Below are 24,170 nucleotides of genomic sequence, written 5' to 3'. Positions count from 1 at the left end.
TGCTTCCAACTTTGTGGAAACAGTTTGGGGACGGCCCTTTTCTGTTCTAGCATGACTGAGCCCCAGTGCACAAAGCAAGGTCCATAAAGGCATGGCTGCTTGAGTTTGGTGTGGAAGAACTTGACTGACCCACACAGAGTCCTGACCTCAACCCCATGTAACACCACTGGGATGACCTAGAACAGAGATTGTGAGCCAGGCCCTCTCGTCTCACATCAGTGTCTGACCTCACAAATGCTCTTCTCAATGAAAGGGCAAAAATTCCCACAAACGCACTGTAAAATCTTGTAGAAAGCTTCCAGAAGACCAACTACATATAAATGCCTATGGATTTAGAATGGGATGTCATAAAAACTTCTGTAGGTGTCCCAATGCTTTTGTCCATATAGTGTATTTATTTTTTATGTTCTAATGTAAGATTCAGCATATATACATGTATAGATAATTTTAGTATTCAAGCTGAACAACTACATACAGAGTTAGCAGCAGCATTCTTTCAGAATCATCATCAAAAGCAATATTTTCATTTGTGTTTTTTCCTGTGGATACCGGAAGACTGCATTAAAAGCAAGCATATCAGTCAGTGAATTTCATCTCTATTTCTGATATTATACCATTTCATGTCTCCCAGTGTTCTCTTTTAGAAACTATAGGAGGTCACTTTCAGTAATCCAACCGCCTGACTTGCTTTTGCCTGGGGATAGAATTGAAAAGCTGTCCAGAATGCTCCACCTAATATTCCTACATAATTGCTACACGAGTGCTTGAATGTACACATTTAAATTGCAAATAGCAGTGTGTGTTTATAGTAGGGCTATTTTGCACACTTATTTAATTATGGAACAAGCACATGAGAGAAATTATAGATCTAAATGTCAGTACTATTTCTGTTTAATAATGAATGACAAACATACTCCACTTAGCATATGACAATGTAGATGACTCAATTAGCTATTATGAATAATAATAAGAAATAAGAAAAACCATAGCTTTTAACATTGGTTTTATCTGTAAAAAGAATATCGCTGTGGTGTGGATTGCATTCCTGAGGAGCAGCTTTTGAAATACAAGCCAACCACAGAAGCCTGCTGTGATATGAAGTCTTTATTAGGCTTCAGACAATGTTTAGATAACTTGTGACATCACGCTTATGTGTGCTATTATAGTTGCAGAAAGTTAATCCTATGTTTGTGCCTTGCTGTCACAGTTTACATATAGATGTTGGCTCTAGTAGCATGGTTTGGTTGTGCGTGGCTTGGATTGCATTATTAAGGGGGCACAGATGAACACAATGTTGTGTTCATTAGAGTTATTTCATTATTATTTCTGCTGTGTTTATTAGTGACATTTCATTGCTTTTTCTGGCTGTTGAGTCCTTGTATGTCTTGACCATTAATCTTATTTCTTTTGCTGCTTGTCTTATTAAGCAGGTGGTTCTAGGCACCCATAAATTCAGAGGTCTGGAGGACAGATAAAAAAACAGGACTGACTAGTAGTCTTTCTTTGGATGTAATTTTATTTTAATGCACATTGTTCATAAACAGTGCCAGCTGGAGATTTTTTGTCAGAAATCCATTGTTTTGTCCATTTTTCCTTGACATTAGTATTCACAGTAAAGAAAATGTTACATGAGCATTTTCGTAAGTGGTATTTTACATACCAAAAAAGTAAAGGCCCAAGTGTTGCGCCTTGAGGTACTCCTCAACATCCTTCAGATGTTTCAGAAGTGTATTTTTTTTCATGAATCTTTTGAAGCCCTGCGATGGACTGGCGACCTGTCCAGGGTGTATCCTGCTTCCCACCTGATGACCTCTGGGGATAGGCTCCAGCACCCCCCCCCCCCCCCCCCCCAACAACCCTGAGGGAGAAGCAGCTTAGAAAATGTGTGTGTGTGTGTGTGTGTGTGAGTGAGTCTTTTGAAGAATAAAAGGGCCTGCACTTACAATTTCATCTAGGAAACTGTCAGTTAATTAATCTGCAGTGACTAGTCATAATGCCGTTTTTAAGTAATTAAAAATTTTTAAGCAAAACTGTATTAGCAAAATTTGGACACAATATCTGTCTTGGCTTGTTTATCTACCCGAGATAAATGGACAATCATGTTCAATTGTTTTTTTTCACCAAACCATTCAGGCTTTCAAAAGTGTTCAGCATCCTTTATTGCTTTTATTCCAAACACTTCTTTTATTAATGAAAACATTTATTTCTTGTAGCTTTTTATGTACCATTACCGTTATATTCAATGTATTCAATCTGTATACCTCAAGCAATACAATGAAAATAAATGAAACTTCAACTTTATAACTTTCATCTCCCAAGGTTCTTTTGCTTTTTTATAAAGAGAGATCTCCATGCTTTCTCATATTATTACCTTTTTAATATGGATGTGTATGTACTGAATTAATTTTTTTTTCTATTTATATATTTTGTTTTTGTACTATTTTCCAATCACAGTTCATTATAATGCAGTGCTGCTAGACAGGATACAGGCTCAAACAATGTGGTGCATATTCATCTGCTCATTATTCCAGCTAGCAGTTTTGTTATCGAGAGTGATCTGCAGCTTCTGGTCCCTGCTTATGCTTCCTAGCGGCACAAGTGTTCACGGTGAATAACAATCAACTTTAGACCTTATATCAGTTCCTAATTCAAATTCAAATAGATATGCAAATCAGGGCATAGTTCATGAAAATCAGATAAACAGCTGATTTACACACAGTGGTAGAATAGGCTATCACCTGTGCATTTTGTTAGTGTGCTGTTAAGTTTAATGAATGATTTAGAGTTACTTGCATAATAAATAGGTGGCATAAAGGGAAGTGTTTTAAAATGACTTTGTATAGCCGTTACCAAAACAGCGGCTAATAAACCACTCTTATCTCTTGTTCGGAAGAAAGTTTCCCAAATTAGTGTCTACTGAGGCATTTACTTTTAAAGTGCCATAGCTAGGATTCAGTGAGTTCTCCAGCATGCTAAATTAATAATAATCCAATTACTTGCTGTTTTGAAACCAGCAGAAAAAGCTTTTATTCTTTCGTGTCTATGGAAAGGAATTTCTCCAGCAGTTTGATCAATTCATTTTCTATTACACTGTTGACCAGTTTAGTATTTTAGACTTTGCATGTACAGTGTTCAGTATTCAGCCTGTGTCTCACTCTCATCGAGAATGGAAGAGAATGCTTTCCCTGATGGAGCAATTATAGTCGATAATGAATTGTATTAATTCAAACATGGGGATATTTATTTGTGGTATTGATCGAATTAGTCTGTGACATAGAGGAAATATTCTGATAGGCATTTCAAATTTAAATCTACTTAGGAAAGCTTATTGCATATTGATATTGACATTATTGTTTTTTTGTTCTTAATCTCTGTGTTATTGTACTGTTCAGTGGGCTGCCATGTGAATCCTGAAAACAAAATTAATTGGGAACAGCTTGATGAGATGAATTAATGTTGACTAGGGCTGAAAGTTTTTGACTCTCTGATATACAACAAATATCTCCTAGCAGTATTAACTTGCAAATAGCTGTTCTGCTAACACTATGACTAATAAGTAAGAAATAGAATTTATAGAAAGACATTACAGTTGTTTTAATGTGTATCCCATTTTTCTGCTTAACATGCTACTGGCTTCACGGTAAAGTGATAAAAATCTCTTTACTCAACTGTGAAACAACTTTCTTCATATTTCGTCTGCGCTCTGATTTACAGTCAATGCGAAGCAGATAAGAATTAATTAGTAAAAACGTTCTCTGTCTCACTTGCTTTCACCAAGTTAAATTGCTGGGGGCCGACCTTGGGTTTTTCCTACATTATTGATGGCACTAATCTAGAACAGCAGCATAATTAAAAGAGCAGAGTGGAATGGAATATTAACAAAGCAAAATGATGTACTGGTGTCTGACATGTGGGGTGTAATTGAAGAGGTAGCTGATCATTAAAGCTTGCCGTGTTTTGTTTAGCAGGTTTGCTTTGTTTTATTTCAACCAGGTCTCAGCGCATGCAGTGGGAGAGAACCAAACAGCCGGCCCTGCTCTGGCTCCCAGTATCAGATGGGGACAGACACCTATTAACCAGTCCACACCCTGGGACACAGATGAACCTCCAACCAAACAAATGAGGGAGAAAGATAATACAGGTAAAGAATAACGGAGTACTTTGGGTTCAGGGCAGAACTACCCTTAACATCTCACACGATTCAGTAATTCATACTGGACATGAACTTTGACAGTTTGCACACAACATTGCTTGCTTTATTAGCCCTTGTCAAGTACTTGCCATTATTGTAAATACAAATAAAAATGTTTGAGAATATGCAAGAACTGCTACTTTTATTTAGTATTCAACATCTTAAGGTTTCCAGGCACACTGGGACTTGAATTCCTCACTTCTATACCTTAATAACAATTCAGTTTGCATTGTTAACTGTTGCACTGTTAAAAATAAAGGTTTCCAAATAGATCTGGGCTGAGATATACAGCTATAGGAAAAACAACAGTATGTGAGTTTTTCAGACTATATTAAGGTTCTTTATCACTCCTTTGTTTTCAAGTGTGTAATTATTGAACATTAAGCTTTAGGATGTAGACGTCCATGAAGTTTATTTTATTTTCATTAGTTTTACTGTCCTATTTAAATGTAATTATATAATTATTATATAATTGGATTTTTATAACATTGAGTTATGTAATAAATTACAGTTATATTTGATTTTCTTTCTATATTTACTTTACACATTCTGCATTTCTTACATCTTACATTTCTTACATTTGTTTTGAAATGACTAAATTATGACAAAAATTTTAATATTTCAAAATACAATATATCTAAAACAGTACAGGTTTATATGATATAAGACAGGACCTTTGCTTAAAAAGCATTGAATAACCCTTTTATAAGCATGTATGTACAGTAAAATAATAATAAAACATCTTATTTTCTTTCTTATCTACTTATGAATACAACTTTGTCATCCATTGAAATCACAGAATCTGTTCCAAAGGATTGTTTATTTCACTGATCTGTATTGAACCACACTGTAATAACTTTGACACTAATGCTTAAGGCAGGGGTCGCCAATCTTATCCGGTATGGCTGCAGGTTTTCTGTCCAATCAGGCATACCTGTTACCACTTGTTTCAGTCTTAAAAAGACAGATTAGTTTTATGAATTGTGGTTCTATTTGGTTGGACACACCAGTGACTGCTGACTTAAGGGTTTCACTTCTAAGCTGGTCTCTTATCAGTGAAAAACTGAAAAACGTATATCAACCTCCTCTCCTCAGGTCCACTATGGCCTCCTGCAGTAGCCACAGTCAGCCAAGCAAGTCTGCTGTCCCACTCTTATGGCATGCCCCAACCTCCAGCCTATAGCCAGGGAGTGACTGTCCAGGCACCCATCATCGGGGCGACTCCTGCTCTTCAGACCCCTGTGCCCCCTCCTCATCCACTCCTGCCCACTCACTACCAGCTCCATCAGCCCCCTTCACAGCCACTAGCCAGCATGGTGCTCAATGTGCAGAGCCAGCCGCTGGGCGTCAGCAGTCTGCCCCCTATTGCCATGTCCCCCATGCCTGGAGTATGCCAGGTCACCCACCCTGTTCACACTGTACTGGGCAATGGTCATCTGGCCCATCCAATGGTCCAGCCATCCACCACACTAGCCAGCAACAACCTCCCTCTGACTAATGGACAAGCAGCCACACAGCACCCTCCAGCTACTGCTCCCATCACTCAGGAGACCGCCAACGGACTGCAGATGCTCCGGACTGTTGGCATGGGGAAGTATGAGTTCACAGACCCATATCATCCAAAAGGTAAAGCTCCCTGAAGTCTTGGCTAACCCTAATATAATTGTAAAAGTTTGACTGAACTATATATATATATATATATATATATATATATATATATATATATATATATATTCTTTCTGGTGATAGTATTAAAGTAATAACGCAGAGAAAGCTCACTATCTGAGCCCGTACAGCTGATAATCTTGAACACATTTATTACTTTCCTGACTATCACCCCCAATAAAGGCTCTCATTCGTCTCCTTCTCCAAGCGGATAGGGTTCTTTTTTTATACTTGTTTTCTTTTTTTATAAACCCTAATAATACAATTATATTAACTTCATGAAGGCTTGGATTCTCTGATGTTCTGCAGCATGCTCAACAAACAAGAGCCCTCATGATTAATGAGTTTAACATAGTTTTCATGCTAGTGGGCAATCAGTAATACCTTCTCCCATTTAGTGAACATTTTGATTGATGCTGTAATGTAGGAGACGCTTTCGTAACATTCAACGATAGGCATATGTCCTCAGTCTACTGTAACTAATTGACTTTATACTAAGGTACTTTATGCATACTCTTTGTCTACTCTATGCATGCTTGTGAGACAGAATAAAGAAGGAATGCAAGATTCATTTTCACATCTCTCATCTTTCAGAAACTTCAAATGTATTCAGTCCTAGCTTCTTTTATACAAATGGAAAGCAGTTGGTCCTGAAATCAGTATGGGAGAATGTGTGGCAGCACTTGCATATGCTTTTGGCTCATGGTGAAATCTTTTAGATATTCTGCTGAGCTACAGGCAAAAAATCTGTTCTGCTGCCTCTCCTTTAAATTGCGTGTCATGTTGCATCACTAGAAATATTAGTCTTCTATAAAAATGAAGGTTGTGAAGACAGCAGGAGCAGTGTCGCTGTCCACTTATCTGCTTGTAATTGAGAATGTAAAGTCCAGTCAATAGATCATCATTAAGTCCATTCATGAGATCTCCAGGGTGACAAGTCCCTCAAGTATAGGAAAAACGAAATGAATGACTGTTTTGGACCAACTGAATTTAAATGATTATTCATAGTAAATCCAGCGCTCGGACACCACGCATTAGGTTGTATTTTGAAATCAGATACAATTCAGATGTTAACTTCATCAACAGTAATGTAAAGTGGTAAACCCATTTGGCAATTTGCTTTACTCAGCGCTGCTTGCTGTGATTAAATGAAGCAAGCGGATAGCTCATTAATTTGGCCGATTGTCCGTACTCCCCCTCAGTGTAGAATGCGACCTTCATTAATAACATTCAGTCCCTGTTCATAATAGCCTGTGCGTTAGTACGGGCGAGTCCTACCTCTGACAGTTCCAGTCTGAAGTGAATTATCATAGCCATGTATTTATAGCGGCACTCTCCAAACAGGAGCTGCCTGCTCGGGGCTGGCAGAGGCAGCGGCGGCAGCGGCGGCAGCCATTAGGATTCATCTCTCCGCCCCTGCGCTCTTCAGAGAACAAGAGAGACATCAGTCAGCCCCTGACCCGCTCCCCGCCGCACGAGCAGTGATTAGTGCTCCTGCCAGCCGCGAATCATTCTCATCTCAGGAGATTAGCATCTAAAAAGCTTGATTCATTCACATTTTTTAATAAATGCTGTCTTTTTTTCAGAGAGGCAGTCAGCAAGCTTGCAACATATGAGATTAAATTGTTATACTGCGCTCTTAGGTTCTAAAACCATGCTGGTTCTAATGGGTACACTCAAGGGTTCTTTAGTAAAGACAGTGGTCCTATCAAGAACCATGATCACTTACGGAACCATTTGTATGCTTAGTTGGTTCTTTGCTTGGTGAAATCTTGCTACAGACTGATAGAGAATGTGTTCTAAATAGAACCTTTTAGAAAAGAGTGTTACTGCTAATGTTATGATGTTGAGCTTAACAATATAATGTATAACAATATAATATAATGTAACCATATGTGACACATTCTCTATCAATCTGAAGAACTATTTCAATGTGCAAAGAAGCATTTCTGCATGCAAATGATTCTTTGAGTGTTCATGGTTATATATACAACCATTGTCTTTACTGAATGAACCCTTCAAGAGTCAGGCTGTTTTAGCAGTGGGCATCAAATCTCTACACATCTCATTTACAAAAATAGTTCTTTTAAAGGTTCTTTAGGAAACTAAATGTGGTTCTTCTATTGCAACACTCAACAACCTTTCTGACACATTTATTTTTAAAGGTGTGGATTATAGAGTCATATTGAAAACTTTGAACCCCCCAGTTCAGTCATGTCTTTTGAAAATATAGGTGACACATCCTCTATAGAAAACACACTGAAATATTTTGGTTTCCTGCACATTTCAAGCCATCATACAAACCTAATTCCAAAAAAGCTGGGACAGTGAGTGGAATGCCAATAAAAACAGAAAGCAGCGATACGAAGATTCAGTTTGACCTTTATTAAATTGAAAACAGTACAAAACCATGATATTTAATGTTTTACTTTCTGAACTTTTTTTTGTAAATATAGACTCATTGCAAATATCAGAAACATGTTCCTGAAAAAACTTGGACAGCAGCATATTTGCCAATTTTATTACATGGCCTTTCCTTTCAGTATTTAATAAACACTTGGGGAGTGAAGACAGTAATTGAATCAGTTTAGAAGGCGGATTTTTTCTTGTCATTTTTTACTTATTTAGCTACACAACCATGCAGGTCTTTTATTGTCATCTTTTGCTTTTCATGATGCACCACACGTTTTCAACAAAAGACAGGCAGACCAGTCTAGCACCCACAATCTTTGATGCAGGCTGTTGTAACACCTATGGAATGTTTCTTGGCATTGTCATATGGAAATAACTATGGATGTCCCTGAAAAAGACAGCGTCTAAAAGGCTGCGTATGTGTAATATATGTATAAGAATATATATATGGAATATTAAAAACATACTGATTTTAATGCAGTGTTGTGGAGCAATTGAACATCACAGGCATTCAATTGTGGTTTTTGGCCTTGCTTTTTATGCACAAACATAAATCTTTTGATAATATTATGCATTGTTGAGGGTAAAATACCTCATTTTTTTGCAGTCACTCATTAGGAGACATTGTCTTTAAAGAGTTGGCTGATGCATTTTTTGGCTAAGAGGTGAGCCTCATCGCTTATAAAGGACTGAGCTTTTCCTGTATACTCCTTTTATATGATTACATCACCTCTTTTAATATGTTTTCTGAACATTTAACAACATTGGTCTGAAACTACCATTCACAGTTATTGTGGAAGGTACAGGCATCAATTTTAGAATAGTCATATATTCACAAAATATGATACAATGATAAATATAATTTACAAAAGTAATTTAGAAAAGCAGTGAAGTTTACTATTTCTGTTTTAATACAGGTCAAAGTGGCTTTATAGATTGCTTCTTTCTGTTATTTGCATTTCACATATTGACCTATATTTTTTTGGAATTGTGTTTGTATTTATACATGCCTATCTACAGCAATTAAGCTCTACCCACTCACAATGAAGTCATAAGAAGAGGTTTAGCCTGGACTAGCACATTACAGCCAATCAGAGCTGAAGTTATTTACATATGTCAGTGTTAATGGCACAGTAATATGAACACCATGTTTAATTGTAAGTGAAAAATAGAGGTTGGAAAATGCTAGTCTAAAATTAATTCCGTATGCTTTTGGTACATACACCCACACAAATGTCATAAGTGGACCTCAGAGAGAAGAAAAATATCAAAAATGTAGGATCTGGGGCTTTTAAAATTGGCCCTTTGATGTGAGGCATACAGTAGATAGAATAAAGCAGATGTGTCACACAGCTTATTCTAACGAGGCACAAGGTAGACTACTCAAGGCACTGGTTGGCATCCCATTGCAGATGCTATCAACACTTACTGGAAGCTCACTGGGTTTGATTTAGCTTTCACGAGAAAAGAAGGAACGGCTTCATGTCACTTCTTCTGCCTCATTTCAAACCGAGAGTCAGCTTGTAATTCAGTGAACCAATTTGAATTACCTTCCCTTCTTCCTCCCGCCATTTTCTTTTGGGTCAAAGTCAATTCCAAGGAGTCTGTAGCTGCAAAAATGACCATGATTTGACATTGAATTTACTTTGAGGTGCAGCATACATTATGTGTGCACTGTTAAGTGACTCCATGTTCTCATTAATTTAACAGGTCAAGTGCCTGCACTCTGGAGAAGCTTTTAAAACCTTAACGACATATTTGTTTTAGAATTCTTGGAACGCTGTATGATCATGGACAGTCAAGTGGCCTTGCATTTGACCGATTAAAGTTCTGCGTTTGCCAAGAAAATATTTAGATTTGCCAAGAAAGCACTGCAACTGCATAATTGAGGAAGAAAAATGGTGAAACAAAAGAAATTCAGGGCCAGCAAGCATCACATCCATCTTTTCTTTCTGAGCTTGTAGTCATTGCCCTTCATATCTGCAGACACTACTTTGTGGTTAATTGGGGTGAGGGGAGAGAAAAGAATAGGCTCATTCAGTGGGCTCTGAGGCTCTTTGTGAGCAGAGTTTGCATGCATTTATTCTGACTTTATCCTCACATGTGTCCTACCAGTGAGAGTGCTCTTGAGTACGTTTCATCTCATATCTGTACTTCCATTGTTATCAATTCAGAAGGCTTTTGTGTTGAAAGGAGACATTTCACAAGCTTCAGCATTCACTTTAGTTATGCTAAGAGCAGAGACAGCTTGGTGTAGATTGCTTTCTAGTCTGGAACCAAACTAGCATTTTTGCATCCTGTACTTTCTTTAAATAAAGGTGCCAGAATAGTTATTTGGAGTGATGCCATGAGAGAAGCATTTTTGGTTTCCTTGGGAACATTTAAATGGTTTTGGGAGTTTAAAGAGGCTCTACATAACGTAACCATTCTACACAAATAAAAATTGTTTTCTGAGAACTGTATGTCCAAGCCAAGACCTACAGTACTGTGCAAAAGTCAGAGACCACCATTCATTTATTTACTTTCCACTCAAAATGGCCATGATGTAATTTTTTTTTCAGTGTGAAAAAATGCAGGAAACATATATTTAACCAAAAAAATGCACAAAAATACTCACTCGATACAAGATCAATCTTATCAGTATTTAAGCCCTTAAATGGCCAGGGGCCACCGGCAGGGCCAAACTTTTAACACACACTTCTATACCCTTGGAATAGCTCTGCCAGTTTGCACTGAAGTCCATGTAGTTACTGAATAAGATGTCTTAATGTGCTTTAAGCCTCAGATTTTTAGGGTTGTCCACTCTTTACTTTTGTCCACTCTATTACCATGTTAACGCTTCCAGTCTTCTAATCTAAAACCAACCAGTTATAGCTGTGTCCTCCCAAAAAAAGCTGCTCCCAAACACTGACATTATGTTCACCTTCAAAGAGACTCTAACATTCATACAAGCAACTACTCGCTCACCTTAGCTGCCTTCAAATTTCTTTCTCCTGTGTGTCTAAAATAGCTAAAGGAGATGCTTCTGAGGTGATTTGATATGAAATGATCTGCTTGTAAAAGGAAGGGAAAAGTCAGATGAAAACATGACGTTCCCAAACTGTACTTAAATAAAATATATGTTTTAATAAATGAAAATGTATCTATAGATTAATAAAAGATACAGAAAATGCGATACAACTGTAAAAGACCTGGTAGACCACCCAAACTGTCACTATCAGACAGTGCTTTGGGAGGGAGGAGCCAATTAAGCTCCACTCTTGCTTCAGATCTGAAAAATCCACAGGTGTGTCATATAATGAAGGCAGGGTGGAACAAATCAAATACTGGGAAAATTGGGTTTGTTGAGTTGAGGCTTCTGTGTGATTTTCTGTTATATATATATATATATATATACAGTGCCCTCCATAATTATTGGCACCCCTGGTTAAGATGTGTCAAAAGCCTTAAAATAAATTCAGTTTTTATTGTGGAAACATACTGTCACACTGAAAATTGTAGAAAAATGTAACCTTTAACTCAAGTAGAGTTTTAGGGGGAAAATAAAATCACTGACTAAGAAATAATTTTTCTTCATAAAATCACCTGTTCCACAATTATTGGCACCCCTAACAATTCTTAGGAAATAAATGTAATTAAAGAATTTCTGTCACTTCTACAGTAGTTTACGAAGTTAATCAAAGTATGTAGGAACATTTAATTAGCAATTCACAACTTCCTGTTTCCCTGGGGTATAATTATGACGTGACACAGAGGCCATTTCTCTTCAACATGGGAAAGACAAAGGAACATAGCATTCAAGTAAGGCAGATGTGTGTTGACCTTCACAGGTCAGGCAATGGCTACAAGAAAATAGCCACTCACCTACACCTGTCCGTATCTACTGTCAGAGGAATTATTAAGAAGTTTAAAACAACTGGAACAGTGGTAAACAAGTCTGGACGAGGACGCAAGTTTATTTTGCCACCACGCACAGTGAGGAGGATGATAAGAGAAATAAAAAGTTCTCCAAAGCTCACTGTTACGGAACTGCAACAAATGGTAGCATCTTGGGGTCACGAAGTCTCCAAAACAACCATCAGACGCTATCTACACGCCAACAAGCTGTTTGGGAGGCATGCACGGAAAAAACCTTTTCTCACTCACAATCATAAACGTAAACGTTTGGAGTTTGCTAAGCAGTACTGGGACTTCAACTGGGACCGTGTGCTTTGGTCAGATGAAACAAAGATAGAGCTTTTTGGCAACAAATGCTGTAAGTGGGTCTGGCGTAACACAAGAGCTGAGTATGCAGAAAAGCACCTCATGCCCACTGTGAAATACGGGGGAGGATCAGTGATGCTGTGGGCCTGCTTTTCTTCCAAAGGCCCAGGGAACCTTGTTAGGGTGCATGGCATCATGAATGCTTTGAAATACCAGGACATTTTAAAACAAAATCTGGTGGCTTCTGCCCGAAAGCTGAAGATGGGTCGTCACTGGGTCTTTCAGCAAGATAATGACCCTAAACATATGGCAAGATCTACACAGAAATGGTTGACCACACACAGAATCAAGCTCCTCCCATGGCCATCTCAGTCCCCAGACCTTAACCCCATTGAAAACCTGTGGGGTGAGCTGAAGAGGAGAGTGCAGAGGAGAGGACCCAGGTCGCTGGATGATTTAGAGAGATTGTGCAAAGAGGAATGGTCGAAGATACCTCTTTCTGTGTTCTCCCATCTTGTGAAACATTATAGGAGAAGATTAGGTGCTGTTTTGTTGGCAAAGGGGGGTTGTACAAAGTATTAATATCAGGGGTGCTAATAATTGTGGCACACATTATTTGATGTTAAACAATTATTTCTTAATGTGGGATTTTTTTCCTACTGAATAAATGCACTTGAGATAAAGGTTGGATTTTGCTCTTTTTTCCATCGTGGTCCTATATTATTTAAAAAATCCCTCAATTTATTAGAAGCTAAAGAACACATCTTAACCAGGGGTGCCAATAATTATGGAGGGCACTGTATATATATATATATATATATATATATATATATATATATATATCAATAATGACTTTAGAATTTCTTTTCTTGTGCTGAAAAACAAATAACTAAATGGCTGGAAATTAAATAAATGAAAGGTGATGTCTCACTTACTTACTCGCAAAATATTGTATTTAAGGATTTATTTTAGAATGTGAACTGCCTGGCCACACCACTGCAAACCGTGACAGGAAACAGCAGGCCCATTCAAGCATAAAGACCCCTAACCCATTTTTTAATTTGCAGTAATATGCACATCAATTTTTTTGTATGGGGACTTACACTTTTACATCATTTTGCATCAGCCATAATGTTCTTTCTTTGCATTGTAGGAAGAATAGCCTGTGCTATTTAATGATTGGTCAACCTCCAGAGAACACTGACCCACTTAAATGGAAAATAATTAGCTGCCATGCTATTCACACACCCCAGTCAAATTAACACAGAACATTTTCTGCAGATAATCACACATGTCCTTTTCCTTGTTAGCTCAGTTAGACACCAGAGAAACAGCTCGACACGTCATCTGTGAGCCTAATAATACAGACAGCATACAGTTTGTGCTAATTATTCAGATGAATTTAAAATAAGGGACAGCTAACACCTTAGCTAACACCTTAGTTTTACCTCAAGTCAGTACATTTTGTTGAAGAATGAAACTGCAAGAAAATCTGGAAGTGACTCACCATAGAAACTTCCATTCTCTTCATTCGATATTGGTATGCAGCTTGAGAACAAACTGTTATTGCACCATTCTTATTACGTATGAATTTGTGCATGATTCTTGCTGTCGTGTTGTTTCAGAAGCCTTCAAACTATGCAAAGTATTTCACTGACAAATAATAAACAACTCCAGAAATGTTAGTTATTGTTAGTGCAGTCATATACAGTTGTTTCAGAGCCAGAAGAAAGTGTGCATAAGTGTTAGCATTCCAACATATAGAGCTAAGGTAGGGCAGAAATATGCATCAGACTTGGAAACTCAGACAACAGGAAACTCAGCTGAAATTGTAGATAGCCTAAAACTGGCATGTTTGTGTTGCTTGGATTCTGTATTCCAGCACATTTTATTAGAAATAAAACAATTACTGTGTTGAAGTGCAGAAAATCAGGTAACACTTTCTATGAATTTTGTGTTTGTAGGCATCTATAAACACATTTATAACATGGTATAATGCATTCATAAGGCATGATAAACATGGTTATAAATATTTATAAAAATGAATTACACTGAATTACATGTTATAGCCATGTTTATTATACATTATGAATTGTTAATATAGTGCATTATAAGTAGTGTTAATGACATGTTATACTAGTCAGTCCCAGCCTGGAGAGCATAAAGACAGATACAAAGTTTATTTACACCCTGAGATTTCCAGTATTTTATTTGAGTCTAAAATCACTGTGGAATGAAGGCCTGGAGATGGAGAGGCGGAATTGTAGAGTGCTGACATTGTAGTTTGTTCTCTCACTGGTTCTAATGTCAAACGCTATAGCCCGTCACTCTGTAACACCACTACACTACAGTACAGTAATGCTAATTTCTGCCAGCGTTCTATTGGATGTGTAGTGTTAAGTTAGCGTCAAGTTAACAGTGATGTACATTGACATTCCCACATTGGGTAAAACACTGATGGCAGCAGTAGTTCAACTGACATTTGAAACCTGTAATGTGCTTTAATGTGTATCTTAAATCCTTCAGTAAATACTTCAAGTTGAAGCCTCACTCTTAACACTGGAGGAGGCTTTAGTACAGTATGCTTCACTTTGCTTAGAGCAGATAAATACAACTTATGAGTTCTTATAATATTATAGTTCTTATAATTTGTGATGAATAGTACTTATAATGCATTATGTTAACAATTCATAATGCCTAAAAGCACGGCTATAACATGCAATGCATTTTTATGAATATTAATAGCCATGTTTATGATGTCTTATGAATGCATTATAATGTGTTATGAATGTGTTTATAGATGCTTATAGATTTACAAATGTGACATTCATAGAAAGTGTTACCAAAATCAGCTTTAAGTTGAGGATGTGTAAATCACCATAGTTTGTCTATTATAGGTTCAACCAAAGTTTCAGAAACAGAAAGATTATATCTTGTTAAAAAGTACATGGAACTCTAGAGTTCTGGCAAGATCTAATGGACTGAAGAGGCAAAGATAAATATGAATCAAAAATGAACACATGAAAAAAAAATAAGAGCTGCTCAATATCGAAAGCAAATCATCTCATCTGTGAAACATGGTAGCGTGAGCATGTGGATTCCAGTGGAACCAGAACACTAATGTTGATTGATGATGTGACTGACAGCAACATCAGAAGCAGTATGAATTCTGATGTGTACAGAAGCATCTTAACTATTCAGATCCAAGCATATTCCTCAGCAGGTCGTGCTTCATCGTGTAGCAAGAAAATGACCAGAATCATGCTGTTAAAGCAATTAAAGAGTTTTTTCAAGGGTCAAACAGTGGAATGTTCTTTACTGGCTAAATCAATCATCTGACTCAAACCCCACTGTGCATGCATTTCACTTACTGTATAACAAAACACCTCAGAAACAAGCAGGAATGACAAAACCTGCATTAAATGGCTGATAAAGCATCACTAGGAAAGTCTGGTGGTATCTGTGGGTCACAGACTTCAGGTAGTTATCAGTTACAAGCCAATTTCACCCAAGTACTAAACGTTCACGCGTTATTTAAGATTATGTTAATTTATCAAATTGCTTAATGAGATGCAAATGATACTATAAATACTTTCAAAATTAAAGCTGACATTCGGCACTTCAGCATCATCATCTGTGCATCATTTATAATCCAGACTGTTGAGGTAAAGAGTCAAAACCGTAAAACAAAAATCTTGAATCAGAAATTGGCAGACATCTACAAGCAAACCAACTAATAAGACCTGATTATCTCCATAGAGCATTGAAGATAAAGAACATGCAGACCAGATATTAAGGTTATGATATTCACTTTACAATGTCACAACAGAAAAATACAGAAAATTACTGCATCAACAACTAATAATACAATTTTTCAGCATTTAGTATGTCCACTTTCTCTTTATTACAGTTTCTGTTCTTTTCAAGAGACTTGCTTTCAGCTCTTCAAAGATATCTGCAGGGATATTTTTTACACCTCCAAAGTTCAGTTTTAGAAGTTGGTTGCATTTTCTGCTTCTCACATTCCAAATAATCCCAAATACATTGAGTGATGCTGAGGTCACTAATTATAGTGAGGCCACTTCCATCCTTCCAATCTTAAAATCAAAGAGTTACAGCTCCCAAAAGTGTATGAGAGATTCTGTCATAGAACTACCCAAACACACCTGAGATGCCATCAAATTTCATACTGAAAAGGCTAAAGTGATATTTCTAAGAAGATTATCCACTTGCAAATGGAAGGGGAAAGTCAATGGAAAAAAGTGAGTAAGTTTACAGAACTAAAGTTTGATAAGCCATAAAAAAACAGAGAAATTATGACTTCTTACAACTGTGCAAGACCTAGTAGACCACCTAAACTGTCCATCTCAGATAAACTGTATTGCTTTCATTTAGAAAATCAAGAAAGTCAAGCTCTGCTCTTACTTCAGATCTGAGAAACTCCACAGGTGTTTCTGTCCTTCCTTTCACTGTCCAAGGCAACTTAATGTTGTGGGTCTGAAAGCATGTGCAGCTGTCATTAATGAGAAAAGAAATACACATAATAGAAGATAATTTGCAAGAGAACGCTGAAAATGGACAGCTGAGGTTCAGAGCCAATCAGCCTTCCTTATGCACGTTGCACAGGGACCACAAATTACACAAGGCCCTCGTCTCCCCTTCATGTTAAAGATGAGAGGATGTAGCATAACTATCCATCTGGTCACAAAAAAGAGAAAAAAACACCCTGAGAGAGAAGTGCAGGAACAGCAATCATGTCAACATGTGTCCTTCCCTCTGATTTTGATGTTGGTGAATAACAACAAAGTGAAAGTGAAATACAACCATCCATGTAGATGTAGTTGAACTTCAGTCTTAAAAAATGACTCATAATATTCTAAAATTGAAAGATTGGCATTGATTAGTTATCTTTTGATGCAGATTAAGACAATGGACTGTCCTTTCTTTCTCACTGGTTCTGTAACTTTCACAGAACAAGTTATATTTTCACATGCATTCACCTGTCTTCCTGTCTTTATATAAACATAGCGTAGAAAATGACTGCTGAACGCATTTTAGGCTAGCGAACACCTTTTACTTTGTGCTAAATCACAGCTTTTGTCTTCGGGATTATCTGCTTGAAGCAGTCCAGTGTTTCTCTTTTGTAGATACGTAGCTTTCTAATGAGATTGTTGACCCTTCAACCTGTGCATTTCTTCCATATATTTGATGATTTTATTCCCCAGTTCTTCATCTTTTTCAGCTCTCTAGACACACAAACATATGGTAATTGACCGCGCACTTTTGACACGCTGTATTTGAAATCTTAAAGTAAGAAAACTGCTCTTTGTCTTCTCTTTCTTCTACAGAAATGTTGAAAGAATTGAACCAGCAGCGGCGAGCGAAAGAATTTACAGACCTGAACATAATTGTTGAAGGCAAAGAATTTGAAGTCCATCAAAATGTTCTAGCTTCCTGCAGCTTGTATTTCAAGGACATGGTTAAAAGGTTTGCCTCTCTCCTGTTGTTGATCCACTCTGTTCTTTTCGTAGGGCGCATTTGTGTGGCTTTCTTTACCTTCCCCTTCTCTTGCAGGTGTGAAGACAGAGGTTCCTATCACAGGGCCAGTAGCCATTCCTTCTGTCCCTCAAATGAATGTATTTCATTGTTGAAAAAGGTCAACACTTATCCTGCCCTTTCATCTCCACGGACTAAACGAGCAAATTTACATTTTAATGGGCAAAAAAAAGTTCCATGACTGGGGATTTTCTTTTTAAATGTATTGTAAATGTCAGAACAAAATGGAGGAGATTTTGAGCAATGCGTCAGGCATATCAGATCAGCTCTTCACTCTGCCTCTCCCGTTCAAGTGTTTGGAGGTGTAGTGCTAGCTGTCCTGATTCATTGGTTACCTGCTGTGCTTCAGTGCATATCTCTCTGGGAGCCTGCATGCCAATAATTCATAGATCCACACAGAGCCTGTGGTAAGAATAAGCACAACTTTAATACGAAACATTTTCTCCTCATGTTTTGTGAAATATTCTTTTGTTCGAGCTTTAGGAGAAAACTGGAAATGTCCTTGTTTGGTTTCACGTCTCACAGCTTTTGGTTTGAAACTTAGCATCTTCGCCTTGTCTGTGAATTTTAGTAAATTTGTACATTAGGTATTGCATGCAAGCAATGACTTCATACACTGTCAAGTATATCAAAAGGTATACAGACGTCCCATCCAGTCAGTGGATTCAGTCACGTTTAGGCCATATATGATTTTGGTCCTATCAGTCATTTCTCAGATTTTTAAAGAAATACTTGTCTTTTTAAACTGTAGTTATAAAAGTGTCCAAAATGAACAATTTGTAGTATTCAATTAGTATATTGTCCAAAGAAAAACAAGTGTCTTTAAAATGGTAAGTTTACAGGACAGGACAAAAATGTTCTTTACTTTCAATGGTAGTTAATGTAAAATGTTTTGGAGCATTTTTATTGGTCCATTCATCATAATATTTTCAAACAATTTAAAGGACATCTTCCATGCTCAAATGATGTAGACAAATTGGCAAAAATATGGGGATACATGTGTTTCTTTGGACAGCAATGATATCCAAACATGTCTATTTCTACTGTACTGATGACAACATGTTTTCTGAGATCTCGCTGGGTAGTGCAGTTTTAGGCCCATTCTTTTAATCACTTCTCTCAACATTCAGAACCAGTCTCGGCTTCTAGAATATCTGCATTCACATTTATGAACTTTTACAAATTCATTCCCATCACTGTGTGAAGTTTATAGACAGATGTCTTAATATATTGCTCATAACTGGAGTTATGCTATCTTATGACCTGAACAGCATGAAGTGTTTTCTTGATGAAATGATAAAACAGTCCACTCTGTAAAATCCTTTCTCTGGAGTGTGTGTTCACAATAAGATAAAATTTCAATTTTGACATTATTTAAAAGCTAAATTGTTTAAACATGCAAATGTATGTGTTTTTCAATAGATAACATCTAATGTACATATTTAAATGTAATTTTTTGCAGGGCTAATAGAAAAATACAAATATAACATATGTAGGAGCGTTTCAAATATAATTTCAAATATTCATTGTAATATCTGTTGTTGTTTTTTTAATATAAAATGTCTTTACCCTGTCCCGAAGTAGTGTCTCACCTTGAAGGGTCCATATTATGGAAAAACAACTTTTCCTCACTTGTTTATTTGAAAGAGTTTGATGTAGCATATAAACACTGCTAAAGTTTTAAAATATACCATTCATATCACCAGCCCATGCAGTCCATATAAGGAAATTAAGCTACAAAAAGAACCTATTTCGACTTTACTGTTTCAGTGATGTCATGAAAACCAACACATTTCCACACATTCAGCCTACAGCAATTTAGCTCTGCTCATTCATGCTGAAATTATACGGAGTGTTTCAGCCTAGACTGGTTGAAAAATGGTCATATAAAAATGACTTATGACTGATTTTGGTACATAAACCCACACAAATATATGAATTTTATAAATTAATAGTACAAGAAAAGGTAGGATATGGGCCCTTAAATGTGCACTGATTACTGACAGTCTTCGTGGTGCCCAAGGTCACCATATCTAAAGTTAGCAACAACTAAAAGGTATAAAGCCCCCCCGCGCCCGCCCCCCGCAGTGGAGCTGCGTTCTCTGGAGTTATGAGTTAGAGTAAACTAATCATCCCACATAATACCTAACCTAACTAATGCTCTTGTGGTTGAATGCAATCATATCTTCACAGCACTGTTCCAAAATTAGTGCAAACCCTTCCCAGAAGTGTAGAGGCAAAGAGTGACCAAACTCCCTATTAATACCCCTAATTCCAGAAGAAACTTGTCTGTGTATTTTTGGACATATAGTGCATGTTGAGGCATGTTACTTTGTTATGCATCAACACCTCCTTCTCCGTAAAAAGCCATCTCTGCAGTGGCATATGAAGTGCAGTGCAGATGAAGTGATTAGATGAATGATGCCGCTTTGTATCCATCAGCAGTGCCAAACAGACATGCACAATAAATGAAGCACGGCACCTAGTCTGCAGAGACTGAGGGAACCTTTTCTGAACTCCGCGATGCAGAGATGCCTCCACTGATATTAGTTTCTTAAGATGAAAAGCTTTTAGAGGTGAAAGAGATATTGATTGTAAAAATGTCATTTTGTGATCTTTGGGATATGTGATAAATGCCATGTGTTGCTCCTAAAACATGCACTCCAAGACATGTGAGAAAGGAGAGGGAATGAAAAGATTAAGTAAAAGCTTGATGTGCTCAGAGAATGAATGACAGCCTTAAAAAAAGAAGCAGAAAAACCTGCGAGGTAGCACTTTCTAATCCTCTTTTCTGTTATCTAAATGAATATTTGTGCTTTTTTCCATTTTCCATAGTGAATACACATTGAATTAACAATCTAAATGCCGATTTGTATGCTTCATCAAATGCATACATTCCAGTAATTCTGAAGTTGTGGTTAGCTGTTGATTCCAAGGTTAAAGAAGCAAGCCCAGTGTATCACGCCATTAACTTGTGCAATGTAACACTAGGGTGGAGAATGTTAATACTGGTACATTTACATTCATCCGTGCGAGCCCAATCTCTATAATGCCCTTATTACGCATCATACAAGATGCAGTGAAGCCTCAAGGACAAATTTAAAGTGGAACTTTGGCCCTTTAGATTGTGAATTTGGTCTGGGCCTTGCTATACTATCTTGCGAGCAGCAGCTTTGAAAATTGCATTAGGAGCAATAAAAGTGAGTGTAGATTTGACTCTGTTCTCAGTGGAGCACAAAATGTGCTGATACACTTCTCAAAGCTATTTGAGTTCCACTGCCGCTGGAAGGTGGAGGAGGAATAGGTTTAGCCTTAAAACATAGTTTTCACCCAGAATATACTGAGCACTTAAACGACAATGATTGCTGAAAGCAGAGGTTGCTGTATATTCCCCTGGCAGACGATGAGAATACATCAGTGTCATGCTCTTACTTTGTACCGGAGATCGCAAACCGATGACTGACTTTAACCATAGATTGTCTGTGATTCATGTAAGTTAGCAGACGTTTTGAGACTGTATTGCAGTCATATGCAGACGTTTTAGTGGCTCTGATCAAATTGTTTTGTTGAGTTTCTATGTGAATGTAAGTAAACATACTGACAGATTTAACATATTGATTAATAAAAACAAAACATGAAATGTGGCCTGTGCAACTGTGATGGCACATTTTATATTTTATGCAAAATAAATAAATAAATAAATAAAAAGTCCTATAAAAGCAGTCAAAATAAATGCTTTGTTAACACCTCATACCTCAGGCAATGGCACATCAGTGGCATATATGACAATAAAACTCTTGAATCTTGAATCGGTTGTGTTAGACTTGCAATTATCTACCCTGGTTTATGGGCCAATGCAAGCATCTACACTAATTTGTGTTTTATACACTCTAAAAACACCTTTGATGAGTGTTGCAGTGGACACTTCTTTAAAGGAATAAAGCAGCATTTTCTAATTAACTAATTTCTATCTGCTGCATATGTAGCAAATAGCTGCTGTTGGAAGAAAACCATGTCATCTCCATTTTTGTCATTTTATGGTTGTTGGCATAATTTGTAAATCCCTGTCACCCTTTACATTGTGTGTACATTTCATGATGAATGGCCCAAAATGACTTGAAAAAAATTCTGGTTCCATTGACTCACATTAAAATTACCATTTTGGAGATGCAAGGTTTTCGTCCAACAGCAGTGATGTGGTTGATTACCATCGACAATAATTTCTATCTTTATTTAAGCTGTAAAATGGTCAAAAGTCAGATCCGCTGGAAGTTTTATATCAACCTTCTGCATAGATAATCCTTTTTCAGTCCCACACCAGGGAATTTCACAGTGCTACAGCAGCAAATGGATAGCAAGGCACTCAAGAAGACAAGAAACAAGAAGATAACAATTTAGCTTTATTTAATTATTTAACAAGGTTAATAGCTTTTATAGTCAAAAAAGTTCTGCGTAACTTAATTTAGTCAGAAGTTTTTTTTTGAAAAAGCACAATTTTAGTACTGCATCTTAGGTGAAGTAAACAACTTATTTAAAAAAAATTCAACTCATTGTAACGACTAGCGAGGAGGCGGATGCATATGCGGAGATAAGCGAGATTTATTAAGGGCAAATCCAAAATCAGGGTCGAGACAGTCCAGGGTCATAGAGCCAATACGGATAGATCGGGGGGCCGACATGACAAATCAAAATCAAACAAAAAGTACAAACAGAACATCCAACATAGCATATAACACCAACAAAGCAGACAAAGATTCAAACAACACAGACAGAGATTCAAGCAACAAAGACCAACAAACACAAGGGGCAAACACAGGGCTTAAATACACAGGGAAATCGAGGGACAGGTGGAAAACAGGTGGAGACAATCAGGGGCAGAGTCATGAAAGGAGGAGGCTAAACCAAAACAAAATGCACATGGGCTAAACCAAAACATGAATACATGGACAGGACTGGGAGGGGCCAATCGTGACACTCATTTAAAAAAAAAAAAAAAAGAAAGAACATTGAAAGTTAAAATTGCTTAAATTTCTTGTTGGCTTTTTACTCATCCCTTCAACCAATTTACTAATTCTTTTATTTTTTCCCCAAAAAATGTTAAACTCTGCAAATAAATTCAAATGCACTAAAAATTGAGTGCACTAAAATATATTTGTTTGTTCTCTGTAGTGAGTGTGTTAACTTATGTTTCCTTAGAAAATCAGCAGTGTTATTTCAGACTTTTGCATGCTACTGCATATATATATATATTCCATGAAGTCTGACATCTGGCTAAGCTCTAGGCCTAAGCTCTTTCTGTTCCGTCACTAGATGATGTTCAGAGGTCGATTTCTATACTGTCATTAACTCATGATTGGCTATTGTTCTCTGTTTTTAAATGAGGCTTTTGCGATGCTGACAGCAAATGTATAATTCGCAAAGCTAAGCCAATCCACTGAGGACATCTCATCATGTATTCACAAGAAAACATTGACATGCCATTTTACATCTGACGGAGCCTTCGACTGAGCAAAAAGTCAGACACTAGGCACAGTTTCTGCTTGATTATGTACTTGTTCGCACTCAAGTCGTGTATCTCCAAAGGTTGTCTTAACAATTTTGATCTTTTTGAAGATGTTCCATGTCAAGCATATCAAATTTGAACAAAATATTGATCTTTTTTTGAATGATGCATGCAATGGGCTGCAATCACCACTTGGTATCAGAGGTCCTGCAGGCCTATGAGGGCGTATCAAGCCTCACTTTGAAAAGAGAGCTGGTCATTCATTGTCTGCTCGTCCATCATTTATTGCACGTAAATGGAGCATGTTTATCTAATCATCTGTAAAGAGCACCTGCTGTGTTTGTCCTGCTCAGAGAAAAGCTGTATTAAAAAGCAAATCACCTCTTTAGCAAATCATCCGTACAATATGCAGATACAATCTATTTAGAGCCTGTTTTATGATGAAGTGATAAAGATATGAGAGGTAGCCCTGCATTATAAAAAGCACATTCCTCCAGAGATCCTGTTTCATTCGTTTTTTTCATTGTTGTGCTTTTTTTAATGAATATTTACTCTGTGCCTCTGGCAGTCCATCCATCATGAGCTCTGGCTATAAGGAAATAATCAGAGTATATGAGGGGAAGTCTGAGGTTGCAACAC

At 37.2% G+C, this 24,170-nt stretch overlaps 1 protein-coding gene across 3 annotated transcripts in view; it reads left to right on the top strand.

Moving 5' to 3' along the window:
- LOC108441727 (kelch-like protein 29) overlaps positions 1–24,170 on the top strand; it is a 125,015-nt gene that overhangs the window by 42,225 nt on the left and 58,620 nt on the right. For all 3 annotated transcript variants that reach the window (XM_037541769.1, XM_037541768.1, XM_037541767.1), the window contains 3 exons: positions 3,994–4,141; positions 5,288–5,818; positions 17,821–17,959. In XM_037541769.1, the coding sequence (XP_037397666.1) occupies positions 3,994–4,141; positions 5,288–5,818; positions 17,821–17,959 (818 nt within the window). The remainder of the gene's footprint in view (positions 1–3,993; positions 4,142–5,287; positions 5,819–17,820; positions 17,960–24,170) is intronic.

Source organism: Pygocentrus nattereri, chromosome 10 (genome assembly GCF_015220715.1).
Source record: "Pygocentrus nattereri isolate fPygNat1 chromosome 10, fPygNat1.pri, whole genome shotgun sequence".
In the NCBI taxonomy this organism is placed as follows: Eukaryota; Metazoa; Chordata; class Actinopteri; order Characiformes; family Serrasalmidae; genus Pygocentrus; species Pygocentrus nattereri.
Note: the sequence above shows the minus strand (reverse complement) of the source record. Positions and strands in the feature narration are given on the sequence as shown.